The sequence below is a fragment of the Hypanus sabinus genome, chromosome 5 (genome assembly GCF_030144855.1).
Source record: "Hypanus sabinus isolate sHypSab1 chromosome 5, sHypSab1.hap1, whole genome shotgun sequence".
NCBI classification, from domain to species: Eukaryota; Metazoa; Chordata; class Chondrichthyes; order Myliobatiformes; family Dasyatidae; genus Hypanus; species Hypanus sabinus.
The window spans coordinates 154,588,366-154,609,431 of record NC_082710.1 but is presented as its reverse complement, the minus strand read 5'-3'; the positions used below and the strand labels follow the sequence as shown (position 1 = coordinate 154,609,431).

Below are 21,066 nucleotides of genomic sequence, written 5' to 3'. Positions count from 1 at the left end.
CTTTTCTCCTTGGAGTGACGGAGAATGTGAGGTGACCTGATAGAGCTGTATAAAGCGATGAGAAGCATTAATCGTGTGGATAGCCAGAGGCTTTTTCCCAGGGCTGAAATAGCTTACATGAGGTAATATAGTTTTAAGGTGCATTGAAGTAGGTGCAGACAGGATGTCAGGGGTAAGTTCTTTTACACAGAGAGTGGTGCATGCATGGAATGCACTGCCGACAACAGTGGTAGACGTGTATAAAATAGGGTCTTTTAAGAGACTCTTAGACAGGTAAACGGAGCTTAGAAAAGTAGAGGGCTATGCGGTAGGTAAATTCTAGACCATTTCTAGAGTAAGTGACATAATGGGCACAATTTTGTGGGATGAAAGGCCTGTAATGTGCTGTAGATTTCTATGTTCTGAAACAGCAATGTTGACATTGTGCTCAACTGGACCAACTTAACAAAGTTGACACTGCAGTTATACTGGTTCCCTCTTCAACAATAGAAGTTGCAATGTTTGTCTCGCACTTGAGGATCATTTCCTCCACACACTGTGTTTTGCAATGTTGGGATCTGGTCCAGCATTGGACACTCATCACATTGCCCCAAGGACACTGGCTCACACAAGCACTTTAGATGGCTACTTTGATTCAAACTGGTTGTGGTCGAGTCACCAGAATTGGAAGACGGGTCTCAATCTCTCAAAGTTCAGTAAATCAGTTTGGACTCAACAATTTTGACACCAGATTTATCAATCCTGTTTTTACTTTTCAACATACATAGAAGGCTGTTTGGTCCACGGAATCTGTGCTAGTTCTCAAAATAATCTCATCAATCCGCACCTTCACGACTATTATCTCAAATGCCCACCGCTATCCTGATCAACTCATCAACTCTCCCACTACCCCAGTTAACCCTTTGAGTGGATGACTCCTACTACTTATTCCCACATTAATGCTGGTCTCACCCTAATTCAGATATTACTTTTGATATTTTTATACCCTTCCCCCAACCACATTCTCTGCAACTTAAAACTAACTTCTTTACTTCCCCAGTTCTGATGAAAGATCTTTGGAGCTTTAACTCTTTGATTCTCTCCCCACAGATGCTGACAGACCTGCTAAGTGTTTCCACCTTTTACCTGAAACATTAAATCTTCTTCTCTCTCCTCAGACCCTGATTGACCTGCTGGAACTTTAATGCTGATTCCTCACTAACAGATGTTGACTGGCCTGCTGTGTTTCCAGCATCTTCTTCTTTTATTTAAGAATTCTAGCATCTCCACTTTCTGTGTTCCTTTTATTTCCAACTCTCCACACTGGAACCAAATTTAGAGTAGCTATCGAATCTACTAACCAATATGTCTCTGGGATGTGGAAGGAAACGGGAGCACCCGGGGAAAGCATTGTGGTCATGGGAAAACCTGTGTAAACTCCAGAGTACAGGATCAAACTGGGGTCACTGGCATCTATGAGCCAGCAGTACAGCTTTCATTTCTCCACAGAAACACAACCTCAAACCATAGAGTTACGAAGCAACTTGGACTCCAGCCTGGCAATGACCTGTTGCACTAACAGTTCCCTTGGTTTTAACAGGCCTTTCCAGCCATGCCACCTTGCTCTATCAGTGCATAGGAGAGGGCTGGACAGTCCCTGATTGTCATTGGAGTTGTAGCCAATACTAATTCAGCTTTGATTCCATCCAATACCTTCAAAAACCAGAGCAAATAGCTGCCTGCCAGCAATAATGCTGATTCCCTTGACTTTAAACAAAAATGCAACATTAAAATCCCACTTCTGTTGCACTTCTCCTGATACATTTTCTGTCACTCATTCATCCACAGAAAATTTATTATACATCCTTGGAAAGGTTTCTTTCTTGAACCGCACCATCCTTCTGGTGAAGATGGTGTTGGGGAGAGAGTCCCAGGATTCGACCCAGCTATTGGGAAGTGACAGTGATATGTTGGCAACACATGACCTGCTGGAGGAACTCAGCAGGCCAGGCAGCATCTGCGGAAAAGAGTAAACAGTCAATGTTTCGGGCTGAGACACGTCATCAGCCCTAAACGTTGAAACGTTGGCCCGAAATGTTGACTGTTTATTCTTTTCCACAGATGCTGCCTGTCCGCTAAGCTCCTCCAGCAGGTCATGTGTTGCATGGATTTACAGCATCTGCAGATTTTCGCTTGTTTGTGTTGAGGAACTTGGCAGATTGACCAGTATCTGTGGGAGGAAAATAGTTGTCAAGGTTTTGGGCTGAAGCCCTACATCAGGACCAGTCGACCGACAGAGAGTTTTGGACGTTTTCTAATTCTTTTTCCTGCACAGGTACTGCTCGACTCACTGAGTTCCTCCAGCAGATCATTTGTTGCTCCAGATTCTAGCGACTGCAGTCTCTGATATCTCTATCATACATTAGTGATTCATTATGGTTTATGACCATCCAGGGAATCTATAATGCTCTCGGTTTTAATTTGACATCAAAGTAGCAAAGTTTTTTTTTCAAAAACTAATCAGTCTCAGCTCAGAGTTTGAAGAATATTTATTTTTTACTCAGCTGACTCACCAACACTTTAAGAAGAACTTGATATTAATGTCACTGTCATTTGAAAGTCACAGGGGGCTGTTAGGCAACTAAACAGATGATCGTTGTGATGACATGGCACCGAATTGACTACCACAGTTTGGATAAAGAATTCACTCCCTTCGATGGGCTGTGTTCCCGTCGTCATTTATCTTAACCATCAGCGGTTTTGCAATGCATAGCTCTTAAAATGTAAAAGAAAATATCAGTAAGTTCTCCTTAGGGAAACATACTTAAAAACAATTTAAAATTCTCAAGTGACTTTCAGAAAATAATCTAATCCCTCTGACTTTAATCATTTAATCCGAATCACTTGCGCTGTGGTGAAATACGATCAATTGGAATGTTTTCTTATTGCCTCTTGGAGTCATACGGGACACAATCAGGCCCTTCAGCCCCACTGAGTGCGTGCTGGCAACCAAGCATCCATTCAAACTAATCTCATTTTACTCTCCCGTCGTAAAGGGAGATGGGGTGGTGAAGAAGGAATTTAGCTGCTGGCCTTCATCAGTCAGTAAGCACAGGAGTCAGGACTGCAGCTGTGCAGATATTGGTGAGGCCACAGTGTACAGCTTCAGTCGTCCTGTTGTACGAGGCACATGATTAAACTGGAAAGGGAAAGGGTATGAAGATTTAGGAGGACACTAGCGGCAGTCAGGAGCTCGTTATAGGGAGAGGTTGAGCTGACTACGACTTGTCCTTGGCATGTAGGAGTCTGAGGACTGACCTTATACATGTGTATAAAATGATGAGGGAGAATGCACATATTCTCTTCCCTGGGTTGGAAAATCAAGAGCTGGGGGGCATAGGTTTCAGGTGAGAGGGGAAAGCTCTAAAGGGGGTCAGGGAGAAACTTCTTCCTGCAGTGTGTATACAAGCTGCCAGAGGAAACAGGTACAATAACAAATACAAAAGATGTGTGAAAACATTGGATAGGAAGGTTTTAGAAGATTATGTGCTAAATGAGAGCAGGGTCAACGTGGATGGGTTGGACATGTTGCATTACTCAATTAGGCTTAGAGTCTATAACTCCCCACGCCCCAGACTTTACAACTCATCTACACACTGAGAGCAGTTTACAGTGGTCCGTCAATGCACCCCTCCTCTGCTATTTTATCCTACCCTAACCCATAGTGAGTTTGATTTTTAACCACTGGGGTTTAAGCGAATGAGAAGGGTTCTCATTTGAGACTCTGAGAGGCTGTCTCCTTGGACTGAAAGTCCACAGCTGGAGTTTCTCAACTCAGAATAAGGGGTTGATGACTCCAGATTGGAGAGAATGCTGCACAGAGGCTGTAGATGTTGGGAATTTAGACCCAGATGGTGTAGATGTCCAATCAACTAGCACTTTCAAGTCTGGGCAGCTGCGTTGCCCATATTGGGTTGGCTGTAATTGTTTTGCTAGGAAGGAGGCTGAGGGAAGACATTATTTACGAGAGGCTGTCTTCACACTAGGACTTGTTACAGGAAGAGGTCGGGTAGACTAGGACCTTTTCCTTGGAAAGTAGGAGATTGAGGAGTGACTTTATAAAAGCATATAAAACTATGAGCGTATGGATGGGATGACTGCACATATCGTTTTTCCCCAAGGTTGGGAACTCAAGAGCTAGAGGACATAGGGTTAAGGTGAGCTTTTAGGGTTAAGTTGATAAGAGTATGAGAGGGATCAATAAAGTAGGTGTTGAAAAAACAGGTTTAAGATGGGAAGAAGGATGCAGCATCAATCTAGAAGTAATAGAGCCTGCAGGGATGATATTGAACAAGTGGTGACCAATATTAATGTCACACAGCTCCAGTGAACCCAGTTCAATCTTGACATCTGGTGCTGTTTGTGTGGAGTTTACACATGCCCCCTGCGACCGCGTGGATTTCAACCGGACACTCCAGTTTCCTTGCACGATGTTAAGAGAAGATGTGCTTCAATTGACTGGTAAATTTTGCCCCTTCCCACTGTGTGTAGGTGAGGGGTAGAATATGAGGGGAATGTAGGAAGTATAAATGAGATTACAGAAGGTTTAGCATGGCCGATAGTTGGCTACTCTCATTGGGCCAAGGAGCCTTCTACCATACTAACTCTCCATGGCTCTATGAAATAGAGAAATAGCAGAGATTCATAAAAGGGTCTGCAGTAATAAAGGAATTCAAGTTACTTTCAATCACTAGAAAATAAATATATTGCAAATAGCATAAATGGAGATGAATCCCAGTCTTTTAAAGGAATTGGTTGCAGAGACAGTGCATATGTTGGTTGCAATGTTCAAACATTCCCTTGGTTGTGGAGAGGTCCCAGAGGGTTGAAAAACTGTAGATGCAACACCAGAGCTGAGAAAAGGAGGTGATCAGAAGGCAGGGAATTTAGATAAGTTAATCCAATGTCAGCTCATGGGAAGCCTTTGTAGTGAAGGTAATGATATGTCATTTAGCGAATCATAAGAGGATCAGAGTCAGTATGGTTTTGTGGCAGAAACTTTGTGGAATAAATTTAGTGGAGCTCGCTGAGGATGGGTCAGACAAGGTGGATTAAAGTGATAAGCGCAAAGAGCATTCAATAACAGTGCAGCTGATTCCACTCTTGAATGCAGATGCTCTCACACGGTCTGGACAAGCACTTAACTCTGAAAGATGATGGACCAGAAGTTGGTAAAGGAGCTTGAATGCTGGAATATAAAGGGGCTGAATTGACTGACAGATCATTCCACTTCACTGAACTGATGAGAACTTTTTAAATATTTTAGAAAATGTTTTCTTAAACCATCCTTTAAATACACATGGATAAATAGACGGAGGGCACTGCTAGGTGTGGCTGGGCATTGAGGAGTCAGGTGTAAAGCGCATCCTTCTCTGGCTTCGGCATCCTAAACAGTGTCCATGGACTACGTATTCACGGGCAGGAGGAGAGCCAGGCGGGCTTTCCTGACTCGTGCTTCTCTATCTCCTGCTTCTGTGTGGATGGCTTCCATGTGTTCTGCAGTTGGCTGGTAGTCCCTTACAGTCCCACCACATTCCCATCCACGCAGTTCAGGAGCTCCCCAGAATGCAAACTAGGAATATCAGAGACCTTAACCAAGAGAAAAGGATCACACACATACACATTTCCCACCAATGCTCTTCCCGAGCAAGAATGTCTGAACTCAAAGTTATCAAAAGGTCATTTTCTGACACAAAATACTTACCCCCATCTTCTAGAATACTAAATGCAGAAATTTCCCACAACTTTGGTAAATTGATATCCAATGTTAATCTGCAGGGAGAGAGAAACAGATTGTAATATTCCATTCATATTTTATCTGTCCTGGAGACCATATTTCCACAAAAATATCTGTACTGTGTATTTTCCCATAAATGCACAGACATGAGTGCTTTGTTTCTGGCTTCCCTGTGAAGCTGCAAATGACTCACTAAGCAATTCCAAGTGGGAATACAGGAGAAACTATCTCTCCCATTGGAACATGGGACTCAGCCCATGGAAGAAGGGAATGATCAATCAATGTAGGAACAGAAGTGTCAGACCCTAAAGCTCTTCCTTCTGTGACACTATCATTCAGTAGGTCATACAGAATTATATTATCATTCATTTGTTCTAACACAGAGGCTGGTGCTGCATGAGATTAACCCCTTGCCAGCTTCCAGTAGTGCAATCTGGAATTTCCCCTCCTCCACACCTTTCCCACAACCCTTGCTCCCACCCTTAAGCAATTCCATTTTAGAACCTAGAGTCCGAGAGCACAACACAGAAGGAGGCCAGGCAAACTTTCTGCTCCATGGTAACCTGATCTTCTGCCTAGTTCCATCTACCTGCAGCTGGATAATATCCCATCCATCCATATATGTATCCAAACTTCTCTTAAATGTTACAATAGATCCCTCACCTACCACTTTACGGCCAGTTAATTCCATACATTCACCACACTCTGAGTAACAAAGTTTCCCCTCCTCAGATTGCCCTTAAATATTTCACCTTTCACCATAAACCTATGACCTCTAATTCTAGTCTCACCACAACCTCAGATGAAAATGCCTGCATGCACACATCCTATCCCTCATAATTTTATATACCTCTGTAGGATCTTCCCTGATTTCCCTCTGTTCCAGAGAATAAGGTACAAATCTATTCAACATGTTTCTATAACTCAGGTCCTCAAGTCCAGGCAACATCCTTGTAATTTTTCTCTGTACTCACTTTCAAGATTATTGATACCTGTCATGTAGGCATTTTGTACTCTAGGTATGAATGTTATGCCTTTCATCCTGAAACAAACTTTCCCTTCCAATTGTCAGTCCAAACCTGAAACAATCTTTTAAGCCAAATCACTTCCCAAGTGTTCCAATGAGAATGACCTGAACTACTTTAGTATGTGATCCCAAATAATCCTTTAAGAGTGAATGAGAATGAAAGGGTCAATGTGTGAGAAGCATTTGACGTCTCTGGCCCTGCACCCAGTTGACAAAAGGGATTCTCACTGAAGTCCACTGGATACTGAAGGGATTGGATAGAGTGCTCATTGAGAGGGTGTTTCCATTAATAGGAGAGTTCAGTGGGATATTCTTTAGGGATGATATGAGGAGCAATTTCTTCAGCCAGAGGGTGGTGGATCTGTGGAATGGTTTGCCATGCAGTACTGTGGAGTCCAAGTTACTGGGTGTATGTAAGGCAGAGATTGATTGGTAAGGGTGTTAAAGATTATGGGAAGTAGGTGGGGGAAATGAGGTTGAGAGAGAAAAACAAATCAGCCAATTTTGATTGATGGAGCAGACTTGATGGGCCAAATGGCCTAATTATGCTCCTACATCCTATGGTCTTATGGCATATAATTGTAGCTTCATCATAGCTTCCCAATATCAAGGCATGTACCACCACCATCATTACCGAAATGCGTTTGTCCCTCTAGTTTCTTGTATCTCCCACATCCAAGCCTGCTTGAACAAAGGCTGTAGTCTAGGAAATGTGCTTGTGACTGTAATATCTATATGCAAAGAGGAAAGCACAAGATACATTATCAGCAAATGTCCAGCAATTATCTGTTACAATTGGCTTCTTGAGGTGTGCAGAGGAAGCCTGGTTTGGCCGAGTTGGTGTGCATTGCCCTTGGCATATCACTGTTGACCCACTCAGCAAAATCAATCTGCACAACGGATTATGCTGAAACCATCTTTGGAAAACTAAATATTGCAAAGGAACCAGTTGTTGCATATCACAAGTCCTGGTTATCCGACCACTGACGCCAGGCAGTCTCTGACGGGTATTGATAATGGCTGGAGTCACCCGTCTTGGAAAGACACGGCTCAGAAGGTGGTAATGGCAAACCACTTCCACGGAAACCTTTGCCAAGAACAAGCATGGTCATAGAAAGACCACGATTGCCCACGTCATTCAGCACGGCACATAACGGACAAAGGAAGCAGTTGTTCCTATGGTATGGAGGGTGTAATCATGGGATGCTTAAAGACGAGATGGATATTTGAGAACGATTGGGAGGTTGGGAGCCATGGGGAACAGCACAGTGGAGGAATGTGGCCTATGACAGACTATATTGAACAATGAGGTAGGCTGGAAGGGCAGAGTGGCATTCTCCTATTCCTACTAAACTTGTTTTTCATTGCATACACATGGCATTCAACTTAACTTTAACTTTGTTGTGCTCGTTCATGCCTTGTAGAGCATCAGGTGGCATTCTTGCCGTTTCTGTATTTTCTAATGGTTTTTTTATGAGGCCGAGTTGTTACCTCATACCCAGCGCAGATGGAAAGCGTGCAAGGAGCCAGCTGGATTCGAACTCGGGACCATTTGTCTCGAAGCCTGGTGCTGATGCCATTACACCACCCGTCAACAAATTTTAACATTGATTTGATTTTTTAAGACGTGTGGAAGTTACTTCTTACCATTTCTCTGTGGCTGCAATGGACTCCTCTGCCATGGAATGGTTGCCGGCCCTGCAAACAATTCAATTATTTCATTCAATTAGTTAGTTGCAGGCAACTCTCAGAGATGGGCTGAAGGATGAGGAGCGTTAGCAACCTGCATTTCTGGAGCATCACATTAAATATCAACCATATTATTCTGGCAACAGCTCTCTGAATGGCCCTGATTTACAGCAGCTCAGCTCAATCCATAAGGAAAAGAGGCCTCCCCTTCGCTGACCTTGCCTACACTTCCCGCTGCCTCAGGAAACTTTACTGCCCATTACGCCACTGGTGTTTAGGGCTGCAATGAAGTTCCTTCAGGGTTCAGGGTGTCTTTCATCATGTCAGCACCTTCCGCTTGGTGTTCACTACTGTCAATCAAGCAAGTCCTAGGTGGGGACTCAGAGATAACATTGCACTCAGATGTTGAAGTTCATTGTTGTTTCCATAACAACTTTGTTTTACCGGTCAGGATTGTTAGCCTTGAGCTGAACCCCCGAACAGGGAGGAATGGTGGATCACTCTTGGTCTGGCCTCTACCTTTTGACCTGTTTGGCATGGATGACCCTACCAAGAGCTAAAGCATAAGGCCCTGACTTCAGGCAACTTAGCTCTCCAGGTCACTGAAGCATGCAAGCCTCCAAACCCAATGACAAGTTTGTGATCCTCTTGGAGGTCTTGGGAAAAGCAGCCAACATAATCAAAGGCCCCACCCACCCCAGACATTCTCTCTGTTCTCCTTCTATTTGGCAGAAGATACAAAAAGTTTGAGAAGACGTAGCCCAAAGACTGATCTATCCCACTGTTATAAGACATTTGGATGGTTAAGTTGAACTCTTTTTCTCCCAATGCTTACCTGCATTGTTCAGCTGCACGTTCTCTGTAACTGTAAAACTACATTCTCCATTCTATTACTGACTTTTCTTTTTGTACCATGATGTACTGATGTATGGAGTGATCTGTCTACCCGGCATGCAAATCGGAATCAGTCAGCTTGACTATCACCAGCATATGTCGTGAAATTTGTTGTTTTACGGCAGCAGTATATTACAATACATAATAATTTTAAAAAACTAAATTACAATAATATAAAAATTAAATTAAATAAGTAGGACAAGCAGGAGCAAAAAAAAAGGTAGTGAGGTACATGGGTTCATTGTCCATTCAGAAATCTCATGGTGGAGGGTAAGAGGCTGTTTCTAAAACATTGAGTATGTGTCCTCAGGCTCATGTACCTCCTCCTTGATGGTAGCAATGAGAAGAGAACATGTTCAGAACAATGTCTGCATCAAACACAATGCTAAATTAAACTAAACTTCTGTCTCACTATGCACATTCACACGCAACCTAAAAGGCTCTTAATTGAGACTATTGCATATGCCCCAACAAAACCTCTGGCAGCTTGTTCCAGCCACCCACAGTCCTCCACATAAGAACAGCTTTGCTACATGTCTCCTTTAAGCTTTCAAAGTTACGAAGTTTAAAGTTTACAATTTTAAAGTTATGTTCTCCAGTACTCGAGATTTCTACCAGGAAAAAGATTCTGACTTCCTGCCCTACCTGCAACTCTCATAATTTCATAAACTTCTATTATGTCTGTCCTCAGTTTCTGGTGCTCCAGTGAAAACAACCCAAGTTTGTCCAACCTCTCCTTATAGTTCATGCCCACTAATATAGGTAATATCCTGGAGAACCTCTTCTGCACCCTTTCTAAAACCTCCACATACTTCCTGTAAATGGGCTGACTGGAAAAGCATCTCAGGATCCTCTGTTTCATTCAATCTCTCTCTTTCGCTTCTCTACTGAACACAGTATCAGTAGAGTATCAAAGAAGTGATGTGAAATTCAGAAAGTTGGGAAAACACACAACAGTCCACATTGAGGAGTCAGCGGTGGAAAGGGTGAGCAGCTTTAAGTTTCTGGCCATAAATATTTCAAAGGATCTGCCCTGGGCTCAACACACTGATGCAATCATGACAAACGTACATCAGCAGCTCCACTTCATTAGGTGTTTGAGGAGATGTGGTATCCCTCAAAAGACTGGTTGCAAATTTCTATAAGTGTATGGTGCGAGCATCGCAGCATGGCATGGAAGCTCTAATGCAAAGGATCACAAGAGGTTACAGAGGGTGGTGGATTCAACAAGCTCCATTATGGGCACAATCCTCCCCACCATTGAAGACGTCTTCAAAAGCTGGTGCCTAAAGAACGCAGCACCCATCCTCACCATTGAGAAATGCCCTCTTCTCATTACAACTATCAGGGAGGAGGTACAGGAGCATGAAGACCCGCACTCAGCATTTCACAGACAGTTTCTTCCCCTCCACCATCAGATATTTCAACAGTCCATAAACCTGTGAACATTATATCGGTATTCCTCTTTTCCTCTATCGATTTAGTTTTGTTTTTTATTAGTTAGGAAAACTTCTAGTACTTTTTATATCTTTCACCATACTATAACTGTAAAAAAAACAAATTTTGTGATATTTGTTATTGGCAGTAAACCTGAACACAAGAACTTTTGCAACACACACAAAATGCTGGAGGAGCTCAGCAGGCCAGGCTATGGAAAAGAGCACAGTCGAGGATTTGGGCTGAAACCCTTTGGCAGGATTGGAGTGAAAAAGCTGAAAGGTGCAGGGAGGGAGAGAGAAACACCAGATGATAGGCAAAACCTGAAGGGGAAGGGATGAAGTAAAGAGCTGGGAAGTAAATTGGTAAAAGAGACAGAAGGTCCCCTACACCTCCTCCCTCACTATCATTCAGGGCCCTAAACAGTCCTTTCAGGTGCGGCAACACTTCACCTGTGAGTCTGTTGAACCTGTTCTGTGTCCAGTGCATCCAGTGTGGCCTTCTGTATATCAGTGAGACCCAACATAGATTAGGAGACCAGTTCGCCAAGCACCTACCTTCTGCCTGCCTGAGAAAGCAGGATCTCCCAGGGGCCACTCATTTTAATTCCCCTTCCCATTCCCATTCTGATATGCCTATCCATGGCCTTATCCATAGTTGTGATGAAGCCACACTTATGTTGGAGGGACAACACCTTGTTTTCTGTTTGTGTAACCTCTAACCTGATGGCATGAATGTAGATTTCTCGAACTTACAGTAATGCCTCCCTTCATCAATTCCCATCCCTTTGTCCCTCTCTCATCTTATCTCCTTGCCTGCTGGTCTCCCTCCCTTTTGGCCTTCTGTCTCTTTTACCAATTTACTTCCCAACTTTTTACTTTATCCCTCCCTCTTCAGGTTTCACCTATCACCTTGTGTTTCTCTCTCTCCTCCATTTATCTCTTAAATCTACTCCTCAGTTTTTGTACTCCAGTCCTGTCAAAGGGTTTCAGCCCAAAACATTGACTGTACTCTTTTCCATAGATGCTGCTTGACCTGCTGAGTTTCTCCGGCAGTTTGTGTGAGTAGCTCGGATTTCCAGCGTCGGAGGGTTTTCTCTGGTTTGTGACAAGAGATTCTGTGGTTGCTGGAAATTCGGAGTATCAAACCCACATAAGATGCAGGAGGAAATCAACAGGCAGATAGCAGCCATGCAAAGGAATAAATAGTCGACATTTTAGGCTGAGACACTTCATCAGGATTAGAAAGGAAGAGCGAAGAAGCCAAAACCAGGATGCTATCCACTTTCCTGTTCTGAAGGTCTTGACCCAAAACTTTTACTATTTCCCTCTATAAGTGCTGCCTGACTTGTTAATTTTCGCCAGCATCGTGTGTGTGATTTTGTCCAACTGTTTTAGATAATTCAGGGATCCATCAAGTAAGATCTGTGTGGTAGATAATTTTGAATATAAGGTTAAAAGAGCTGTAACTATTGCTAAAGGCTTGGTGTCCTTGAGAACATCCTGTTTTTATAATTAGAGTTTCTAGACTACATAACTAAGATTATAGTTCTGGCCAAATCCCTCATTAAAGTGATAAGAAAGCTGCAGAAATGACAAGCAGATAAAGCCCAGATTAACTCTTTATCTTGCTGATTGGAGTTGGGTTTGCTCATTTGTCTGCTACTAGATATAAAGACAAGCTTTTCCTTTGTACCTCAGAGTTGACATTGGACTCTCCATGATATGATGCTAAAATAAAAGATTCTCCACTTGAAGTCCAGCATTGAGCTTTGTGTTAAAAATTCCCTGACCCTGTGTCTCTTCTACTTCTATTTTTGGCCTTCCTTAAACAAGCACTAGACACAATACTCTAGATGTAGTCTTACCAATACCATATATAACTAAATTACTTAGCTGTTTTTGTACTCAGCTCCCACAAACAGTAAATGACAAGACAGTGGAGACTGTCAAAAGGCACTGGACAACTAAGCTGATGTAGTTCAGGGGTCTCAACATGAAGTGGTGATTGTCCGTCTCCCTCCACAGACACTGCGTGACCCTGAGTTCCTCTGTGTTTTTGTGCGTTCCAGCATCTGTAGTCTCCTGTGTCTCATTCCGTCAGCTTTCCAGATTACTTCTGCTACTTGCACACCTTTTCCAAACTGTGCATGGGGATGCTGGATCCCTTTGTACCACGGTGCGCTCAGTGTCTGGATAATCTGCTTCTGCAATAAAGTGGAGATGTTTGTCATCCCCCCTCATTACTTGTCTGGTCTATACTCACTTACCTGTCATCATTTGTGACTCTGGCATCAGATCAGAGATGAATCGCAGCCCAGAATCCTTGAAGACCTCGGCCGTGTTTCGGCCCCCGCCATAGGAGCTGCCAAAGTCATACAAGTCCTTTCTGTAGAACACCTGCACGGTCAGAAGAAAAAGCCATCACTTTCAACAGACTTGGCCTCTGCTAAAAGGGGTTGGACCATCTCTACACTCCCAATACCACGACAGATCAACTACATTGAGGTAGAGCATTAGATTAGCAATTAATGCTGCTTCCAATTTACACTCCTCCCAGTACCCATTCCCTCTAAAGTCAAAGGATAGAGGACAGGAGAACAGAAGAAGACTAAAAAGTACATTACAGGGACCAGCTCATTGGTCCACAGTGTCTGTACTGAATGTAGTGAACTTACCATATTAGATCAATTGCGAGAATACAGCGAGTGTGCATGTGGCCAATCTATTGTGCCTTATACATGCAGGAGGTACTTTCATTTAGGTGTGAGCTTTCTAGTGTGCATGCTTTCATCTTGGTGTGCCTGTTTTGTACCTCTTACATTGTAAGTGTCTGTGTCTACTGCTACTAATGTGACTCAGTAAAAATATTTAATCCTATTACTCCATGGTTGTTCTTGCTCCATGTATATAGATCGCCAACTAGTCCCATGTGCCCATATATGATCCAAATCCCTCCATTCCATGCCTGTTCAAATTCCTTGTAAATGCTTTCCTCACAAATCTCCTTGAAACCTTTCCCTTTCCACCTTCAAACTGTACCTGTGGAGTACGCAATGAGGAGTCAAGGTTTTTGCTCTGTTCATCACTCTCGACCAACTGTGATGTCTACCTGGGGGAGAGAGGATGACCATTCAGCCTGGGGACAGAGGGAGGGAAAAGGAAAGGAAAGGACAAGGAGGTTATCTGGGAATTGGAGGGGCGTTCAGGTCTGGGTGTTAGACGTGATATCGAGCAGGCCACTGTGAAGTGATGACTGAATGGTGGTGGGAAGCTCCTACTCCCAGTTGAGGCAGTGGGATTTAGGATGGCGGCACCAGATCTAGTAAGCCCCTTGAACCCATTCTGCCACTCATCAGTAAAATGGCAGGTCATCTGTCTCAGATCCACCTTCTCGAACTGTCTGCACACCGGGAGTAAGTCTGCTCTCTTCCTGGACTGAATCCACGGGTGTGGCAGCAAAGTCTAAAGCTTCGCGGCCCTCCGGGCAAAGGGGTTTCCGCTCGCTTCATTCCCTCGCGTCTTCGGGGCTGAAATTCCACCACCTCAAGCTGGTCACTGGATCGCTCAAGGAAAATCAGGGTTCCTGGGGCAACTGCTGGGAGGAGTGTCAAACCTGGGTAAAGGCATGTGCTTTGATTCATTGGTGAGGACCAAACTGTACCCAGAGCATAGCCGAAGAATATTATTATCCCAGAGCTCTCACTGGGAAAGAAAATTTCACAAATGCACAACCCTCTGGCAGAAGAAATTCCTCCTCATCTCAGTTATAAAGTAACATCCTTTTAATCTGAGGCTGTGCTCTCCCACTAATCCTTTCTATGTTCACCCTATCTGGGTCTTCCAGATCCGGTAGATTTCAATAAGACCGTACACCAGCCCTTTTGCATGCACATTGCCCAGTGGAGCTTCTCACCTGCTGGTAGGTGCTAAGGTCCACGTGAGCTCTCGAGAGCTGCCCATCCACCGCTTTCACGTGGATGCTCGCCGTACTGTTGGTGAAAACGGACAGCAGAAGGTCTTTCTGGTCCTTCTCCTCCAGAAACCTGGGCACCATCTGGAACTGTAAAGGGTCGGAATGAATGCCAGCACTTCAGTCCCTGTCCCTGACTCATAGCCCAATCCCCAATGGCCGGTTTACATCAGACAGCTCTTGATAGAGACCAAGGTCAAAAACAAACTAACATCCATATCTAAAAACACAAAATGCTGGCAGAACTCAGCATCTATAGGAGGAGGTAGTGATGACGTTTCGGGCCGAAACCCTTCATCAGGAGTGAAGTAACATGGGATGGTCGAGGGGGGGTGGATAAAAAGTGGGGGGAGGGATGAAGTAGAGAGCTGGGAAGTGATAGGCTGGAGGGAAATGAGCTGGGGGAAGGTGGAGAATTATGGGAAATAAAATAGAAAGAAAGGTAGACCCGGAGGGAGATTGTAGTAGGGGGAAAAGAGAAAGAGAACCAGACCAAAATTATAGATAGGGATGGGGTAAGGGGGGAGCAGGGGTATCAACAGAGGTCTGTGAGTTGAATGTTCATGCCAGCAGGCAGGAGGCTATCTAGGCGGGAGATAAGGTATTGCTCCATCGATGATATGAGGAGCAATTTTCTTCATTCAGTCAATCTGTCGAGTTTGTTGCCACAGTTGGCTGTAGACACCAAGTCATTGGGGTATTTAATACAGAGATTGATAGCTTCCTGATCGTTGAGGGGGAGAGGGTTGGATTGGGAGTAATAGGGAGAAAGTCGGACAATGGGGTTGAATAAAAAATAACCATGATTGAATCGCAGAGAAGCTTTCATGGCTGAATGGCATAATTATGCTGTTATGTTCTGTGGCCACAGAAGGATGTCACTCACTCTGTTGAGTCAATGCCGACTCTCAGAGCAATTCATCAGTCGTACTCCCCCACCTCTTAGAATATACAACAGGACATCACAGGAATAGGCTCACCAGTCTACAGTGTTTTACCAAACTACTTAAACTTATGTCTGCACATGGTCTACGTCTTCCCATTCTCTGCATATTCAGAATCAGGTTTAATAAGCTTGTTAACTTTATGGAAGCAGTACCATGCAATTCATAATAATCGATAAAAATCTGTGAATTACAGTATATATAGTTAAATGAAATAAATAGTGCAAAAATAGAAAATAAAAAAAGTAGTGAGGTAGTGTTCATGGGTTCAATGTCCATTCAGAAATCGGACGGCAGAGGGGAAGAAGCTGTCCTGAATCACTGAGTGTGTGCTTTCAGGTTCCATAACTGATGGTAGCAATGAGAACAAGTCATGACCTGGGTGAGGGGTGTCCTTAATGATGGATGCCAGCTTTTTGAGGCATTGCTCATTGAAGATGCTACAGATGCATGATGGAGCCGGCTAAGGTTACAACTCTCTGCAGCTTACTTCAGTCCTGCACAGTAGACCCACCACCCGCCCACCCATACCAGACAGGGATGCAGCCAGTTAGAATGTTCTCTATGGTACATCTGGAGAAATTCCCTTAGCTAAGAGCCTCTTAAACAGCCCCATCATACTTCCTCCAGCACCACCCCTGGCAGTGGATTCCAGACACCCACCTCCCTCCGTGTCAATTATCTAGACTCGAGCATCTCCTTTCAACTTTCCCCCCTCACCTTAACTGGTATTAGACATTTTAACCCTGACACAGAAATACCAGCTGCTTATACTATCTATGCATCTCATAATTTTATAAACTTATATCAGGTCTCCCGTGCTGCAGAGGAAACAACCCTATTCTATCTCACTTGCCCATAAATGTTCCAACTCTCGTAATGTGGATGTTGGTCCAGCAGCAGTTGCCCGACGGAGTTAAAGGCAAATCGACTTCAGGATGGAAACACCAAGAAACCTCAGTGTGTGATCTTCCAGACATCCAGACCTTCCAGTGATGAACTTCCAAAGTAACCTGACATTTACATCAGATGATAGGCAAGAAGGATATTGTGCCCAATGAGTCTATGCAAAATCTATGCCATCCTATGTCCCCACTAATTTCCCACAGTATTATTCTCCCCACATTCCCATCAACTGACACTTCTACTCCAACCCACACTCTAGCAACAAATTACATGGGCCAGTTAACACTCTGACCCACATGCTAGAGGAATCTGGACCACCAGGGAAACACACCTTGTCACAGGGAGAACATACAAACTCTACACACACACACACACACACACCGATGGAGATCTAGATTGAACACCATGGATTCAGAAGAATGAAGGGTGATCTAATTGAAACCTATTGAGTTGTAAAAGGCCTTGATAGAATGGATGTTGTGTTACATACTCGTGACACATGACAGTGGTACCCTTGTCACGTGACTGGGGTTGAAGCTGTACTGGACTTGAGGTAATGGTCTTGTGATGGTGGAGTGACGTCATTTTCCCGCCAGTAGAGATCATGTGACACGTTTTTTTTACAAACTTATAAAAGGTAGACCCCACCCTGTGAGGAGGGGCAGTTCATGGCTGGATTTGCCAAGTCGACTTCATGCCACTGCGTGATTTAAGTGATGACGCAGTTTGGTTGAAAGATGAAGTTTTATCTAATGCCTAAAGTTTAAAAGGTCATTGCCAGCAGGTTCTTTACGATTCTGCTAGTTCGAGAAATCAGTGGAGAGTGAAGATCGAAGTTCGGGAGTTAAAGATCGAAGAGAATCGCTTTCTACGGTGAAACGGGTTTTGATCTTTGTTTGATCCTTATTTGGAAGGATTTCATTGACTATCTTCGTGTTAATCCCTGGGAATACTAGAAAGGATTGAGGATAGTGAGGAAGGAAAGGTCAGTGCCTTTAAGCCGTTTCATTTCGTAAATTCTTCGTGGGAAGTTCGACGCCGGGGGATCGAAGCAAAGCGACGTGAAAGAGACTTTAAATCGTCTTATAAAGTCTCTCCTTTTAAATGGACTGTGAGCATATCGAACTTTAAAGAACTGTTTTTGCAATATCGCTTTAAGAACTGTTTGGGCTGCCGCACAGCAGCTGATTTCTGGTTGCGTTGGTGTTTGTTTACTTTTGGGGGGGGGGTTTGTTTTCTGTGTTTAATAAACATGTTGTTTGTTATAAAAAACCCTTGCCGAACTCATAAATTTATTGTTGCCTGAATACGTAACAGTTGGGAGAATATCTCCTGTGGTGGGAGAGTCTAAGAGCAGAGGACACAGCTTCACAATAGAGAGGCGTCCTTTCAAAATGGAGATGAGGAGGAAATTTTTTTAGCCAGACAGTGGTGAATCTGTGGAATTCATTACCACGGGCAGCTGCTGAAGCTGCCTTTATGTATATTTAAGGCAGAGGTGGATAGATTCTTGATTGGTCAGGGGATGAGGGATATGGGGGGGGAGGAAGGCGGGGGATTGGGGCTGAAAGGAAAAATGAATCAGCCATGATGAAATGGTGGAACTGACTCGATGGGCCAAATGGCCTAATTCTCTTCCCATATTTTATCATCTGTAGGGCTGTAAGGCAGTGGTACTACCTGCTGCATCATAGGGCCATCTTCAATCAGGGCAGGGAACCAAGGCTCCAATACCCAGCCCCATCAATTCCCTGTGAGGAAATTAGTGAAATGTTGTCCCCTCAGAATGACTTCAGATGTTCAATAAAAAATAATTTGCATTAATCTAATTCTGATTTGATTTGACACAAATGATGCTTCACTGCATGGTTCAATGTGCAGAGACAGTGACAGCTAATCTCTGTCTTCCTTGAATTCACTATGCTCAAACAACAGCACAAAACCTTTGCAGATTGTGGGGTCTTGCTGTTTGAAAATGGGCTAACATCTTTCCAATGACAGCCATTTGCCAGAAATATTTTGTTGATGCAAATGGAAGTTATGGAGCCTATGATATACCTGTGATGTCTAGCTAACACTGCAAGATCCGCAAATAGGAAAATATTTTTTGTCATGTCATTCGAGGGGCAAACATTAGTCAGGACATCATGTCAATAAGTTTGTTTAAAGTAAAAAGCATGGTTTCACACAACCAACGATAGGGACACAAACTCAGGGCAATTTTAACCCAGTCCAGACTTTCTGGCAAGGAACTAACATAAAGAAATATTGTTCCATGTCCATCTCCTGTCCCATATCTGTATGTGGGCCCGGCACACTGATGCAATCACAAGGAAGCTGGGCCAGTATCTACTTTCTTAGAAGGTTTGGGATGTCACTGAACGCTCTAACAAATTTCTGCAGATTTAAAGGATTCTGTGGATGCTGGGAATCTTGAGTGACATATACAAAATGCTAGAGGAACTCAGTAGGTCTGGCAGCATCTAGCGAGGGGACTAAGCTATCGAGGTTTCAGGCCAAGACCCTTCATCAGGACTTATTCCAAGCTTCTACAGATGTGCCGATGAAAGTATGCTGTCTGAATGTATCATGGCCTGGTACGTCAATTCAAATGCGCAGGAAAGTAGGGAGCTGCAGAGTAGTGGACTCAGCACCATACATCACGGTGCATCTCTCCCCTCCATCACTAGTACCTACAGGAGGTGCTGCCTCAAGAAGGGATCATCTATCCGCAACGATACCTGACATCTTTTTGCATCTATCATCGGGCAGGAGGCAAAGAAGCCTGAAGTCCGACGCCATCAGGTTCCCTTTAATCATTTAGTTCTTGAACCAACCTTCATAACTTAATCACAATCTCAGTAGAGAAACACTATGGCTACATTGACAATTTTACAATACAATGAACTTCACATGTTCTTATTGTGCGCTTTCTTGCATAATTTAGTATTATTTATGTATAACAAGTTTTTCTTGTAAACATTGTGTATCAGATGCAATATATGATGACTCTGTTGCAAGTAAGTTTGCCACTGCACCTGCGTATATGTGTGTTTATACATAAACCACAGAGATTTGTGGACACAGCCAGCACATCATGAGAAACAACCTCCCCTCTATGAATTTTAACTACTCTTCTGACTGCTTTGGAAAAGCAGTCATCATTATCAAAGACCCACTTCTACACCCATCTTCCTCTCTTCTCTGCTCCCCCATTGGGCAGAAGATACAACACCTGATAGCAGGTACCACCAGGCTTAAGGGTAGCTTGGACCCTGCAGCTATAGAATAATTGGAATGGATTTCTCATACAATGAGATGGACTCTTGACCTCACAATCTAGCTGTCCAATGCCTTCTATCTTACTTTATTCTGTATTCTGTTATTGCCTTGTCCTTGTAATACCTTAGGAGACTGTGTGCTGGCTCATCGCTGTTTTGGTGGCTTGCCGTGCCTGGAGGCCAGGCCTCTGCATCTGAGTGGTGTCCCTCTCTTTTGATGATGTCGGAGGTTGTTACTGAGCTTCTGCGTTTCTGGATTTTTGGACTATGGACTTTTTCAGAGTTATGGTTTTTATACTCTGTGCCTTCACTCATTCTTTCTCATTTTTTGTTGGGGGAGGAGGGTTTGGAGTCAATGTTCTTATGGTTTGCACAGGGGAGCGGGGGTTTCAGGGAGGGGTTTATTTTTTTGTGCAGATGCATAGGTTTGCTGTTTCTCTTTGAGCAGCTACCATGGTATTCCTTGTTTCATGGCTTTCTGGAGAAGACAAATCTCGGAGATGTGTACTGCATGCACACTTTGATAATAAATGAACCTTTCAACCTTTGAACTGATGTGGTGGAACGCTGCGTATGGATGACATACAAAGTAACATTTGTCATTGTAGCTTATTACCAATTACCAATCTGACAATAAACTCAATTTAACTTGAGGCTGTTAGCAACCAATAAAAAAGGTTCAGATGTCTCACATATGGGGGTCTGCTTATTAATGCAAGTCTTACACTTGCCAAGCATCAATTAGCAGAGTAACTAACAGACCCTCAAAGTATGAAGGAAACAACCACATACCTTTATGTCACATAGGTCCTCCACCTCCAAACGCACTGAGTCTGAGACCAGCTCTCTAACGCCATTGATGTCAGCGAAATAATAGGCCACAATGCGGAAGTACGGTATCATGTCTTGTGTGATGTTAACCAGGAATGAAGTGTTGGTGGACCTCTCAACTGTGTCATAGTGTAGCAGATGCCCTTTGTTCAAGATCTAGGAAGAATAAGCATCTTGGATAGGAGCATTGAAAATGTGACTTCAGAAATTGGAAACTCTGGTGTTTTTCTAGAGACCCACTTCAGAAGTAACCTGACATCCAGAGCTGAAGTTCTACAGTACTTCCTTCCTTTCCTATAATGCAGCTGG

At 43.6% G+C, this 21,066-nt stretch overlaps 1 protein-coding gene across 1 annotated transcript in view; it reads right to left on the bottom strand.

Annotated features, from left to right (window-relative positions):
- Positions 1 to 2,521: 2,521 nt before the first annotated feature.
- LOC132394797 (uncharacterized) overlaps positions 2,522 to 21,066 on the bottom strand; it is a 118,455-nt gene continuing 99,910 nt past the window's right edge. The window contains exons 10-16 of the mRNA XM_059971204.1: positions 20,719 to 20,913; positions 14,739 to 14,885; positions 13,093 to 13,222; positions 8,451 to 8,501; positions 7,438 to 7,534; positions 5,744 to 5,811; positions 2,522 to 2,754 (exon numbers count right to left, since the gene is read on the bottom strand). Of these exons, the coding sequence (XP_059827187.1) occupies positions 2,684 to 2,754; positions 5,744 to 5,811; positions 7,438 to 7,534; positions 8,451 to 8,501; positions 13,093 to 13,222; positions 14,739 to 14,885; positions 20,719 to 20,913 (759 nt within the window). The 3' untranslated portion in view covers positions 2,522 to 2,683. The remainder of the gene's footprint in view (positions 2,755 to 5,743; positions 5,812 to 7,437; positions 7,535 to 8,450; positions 8,502 to 13,092; positions 13,223 to 14,738; positions 14,886 to 20,718; positions 20,914 to 21,066) is intronic.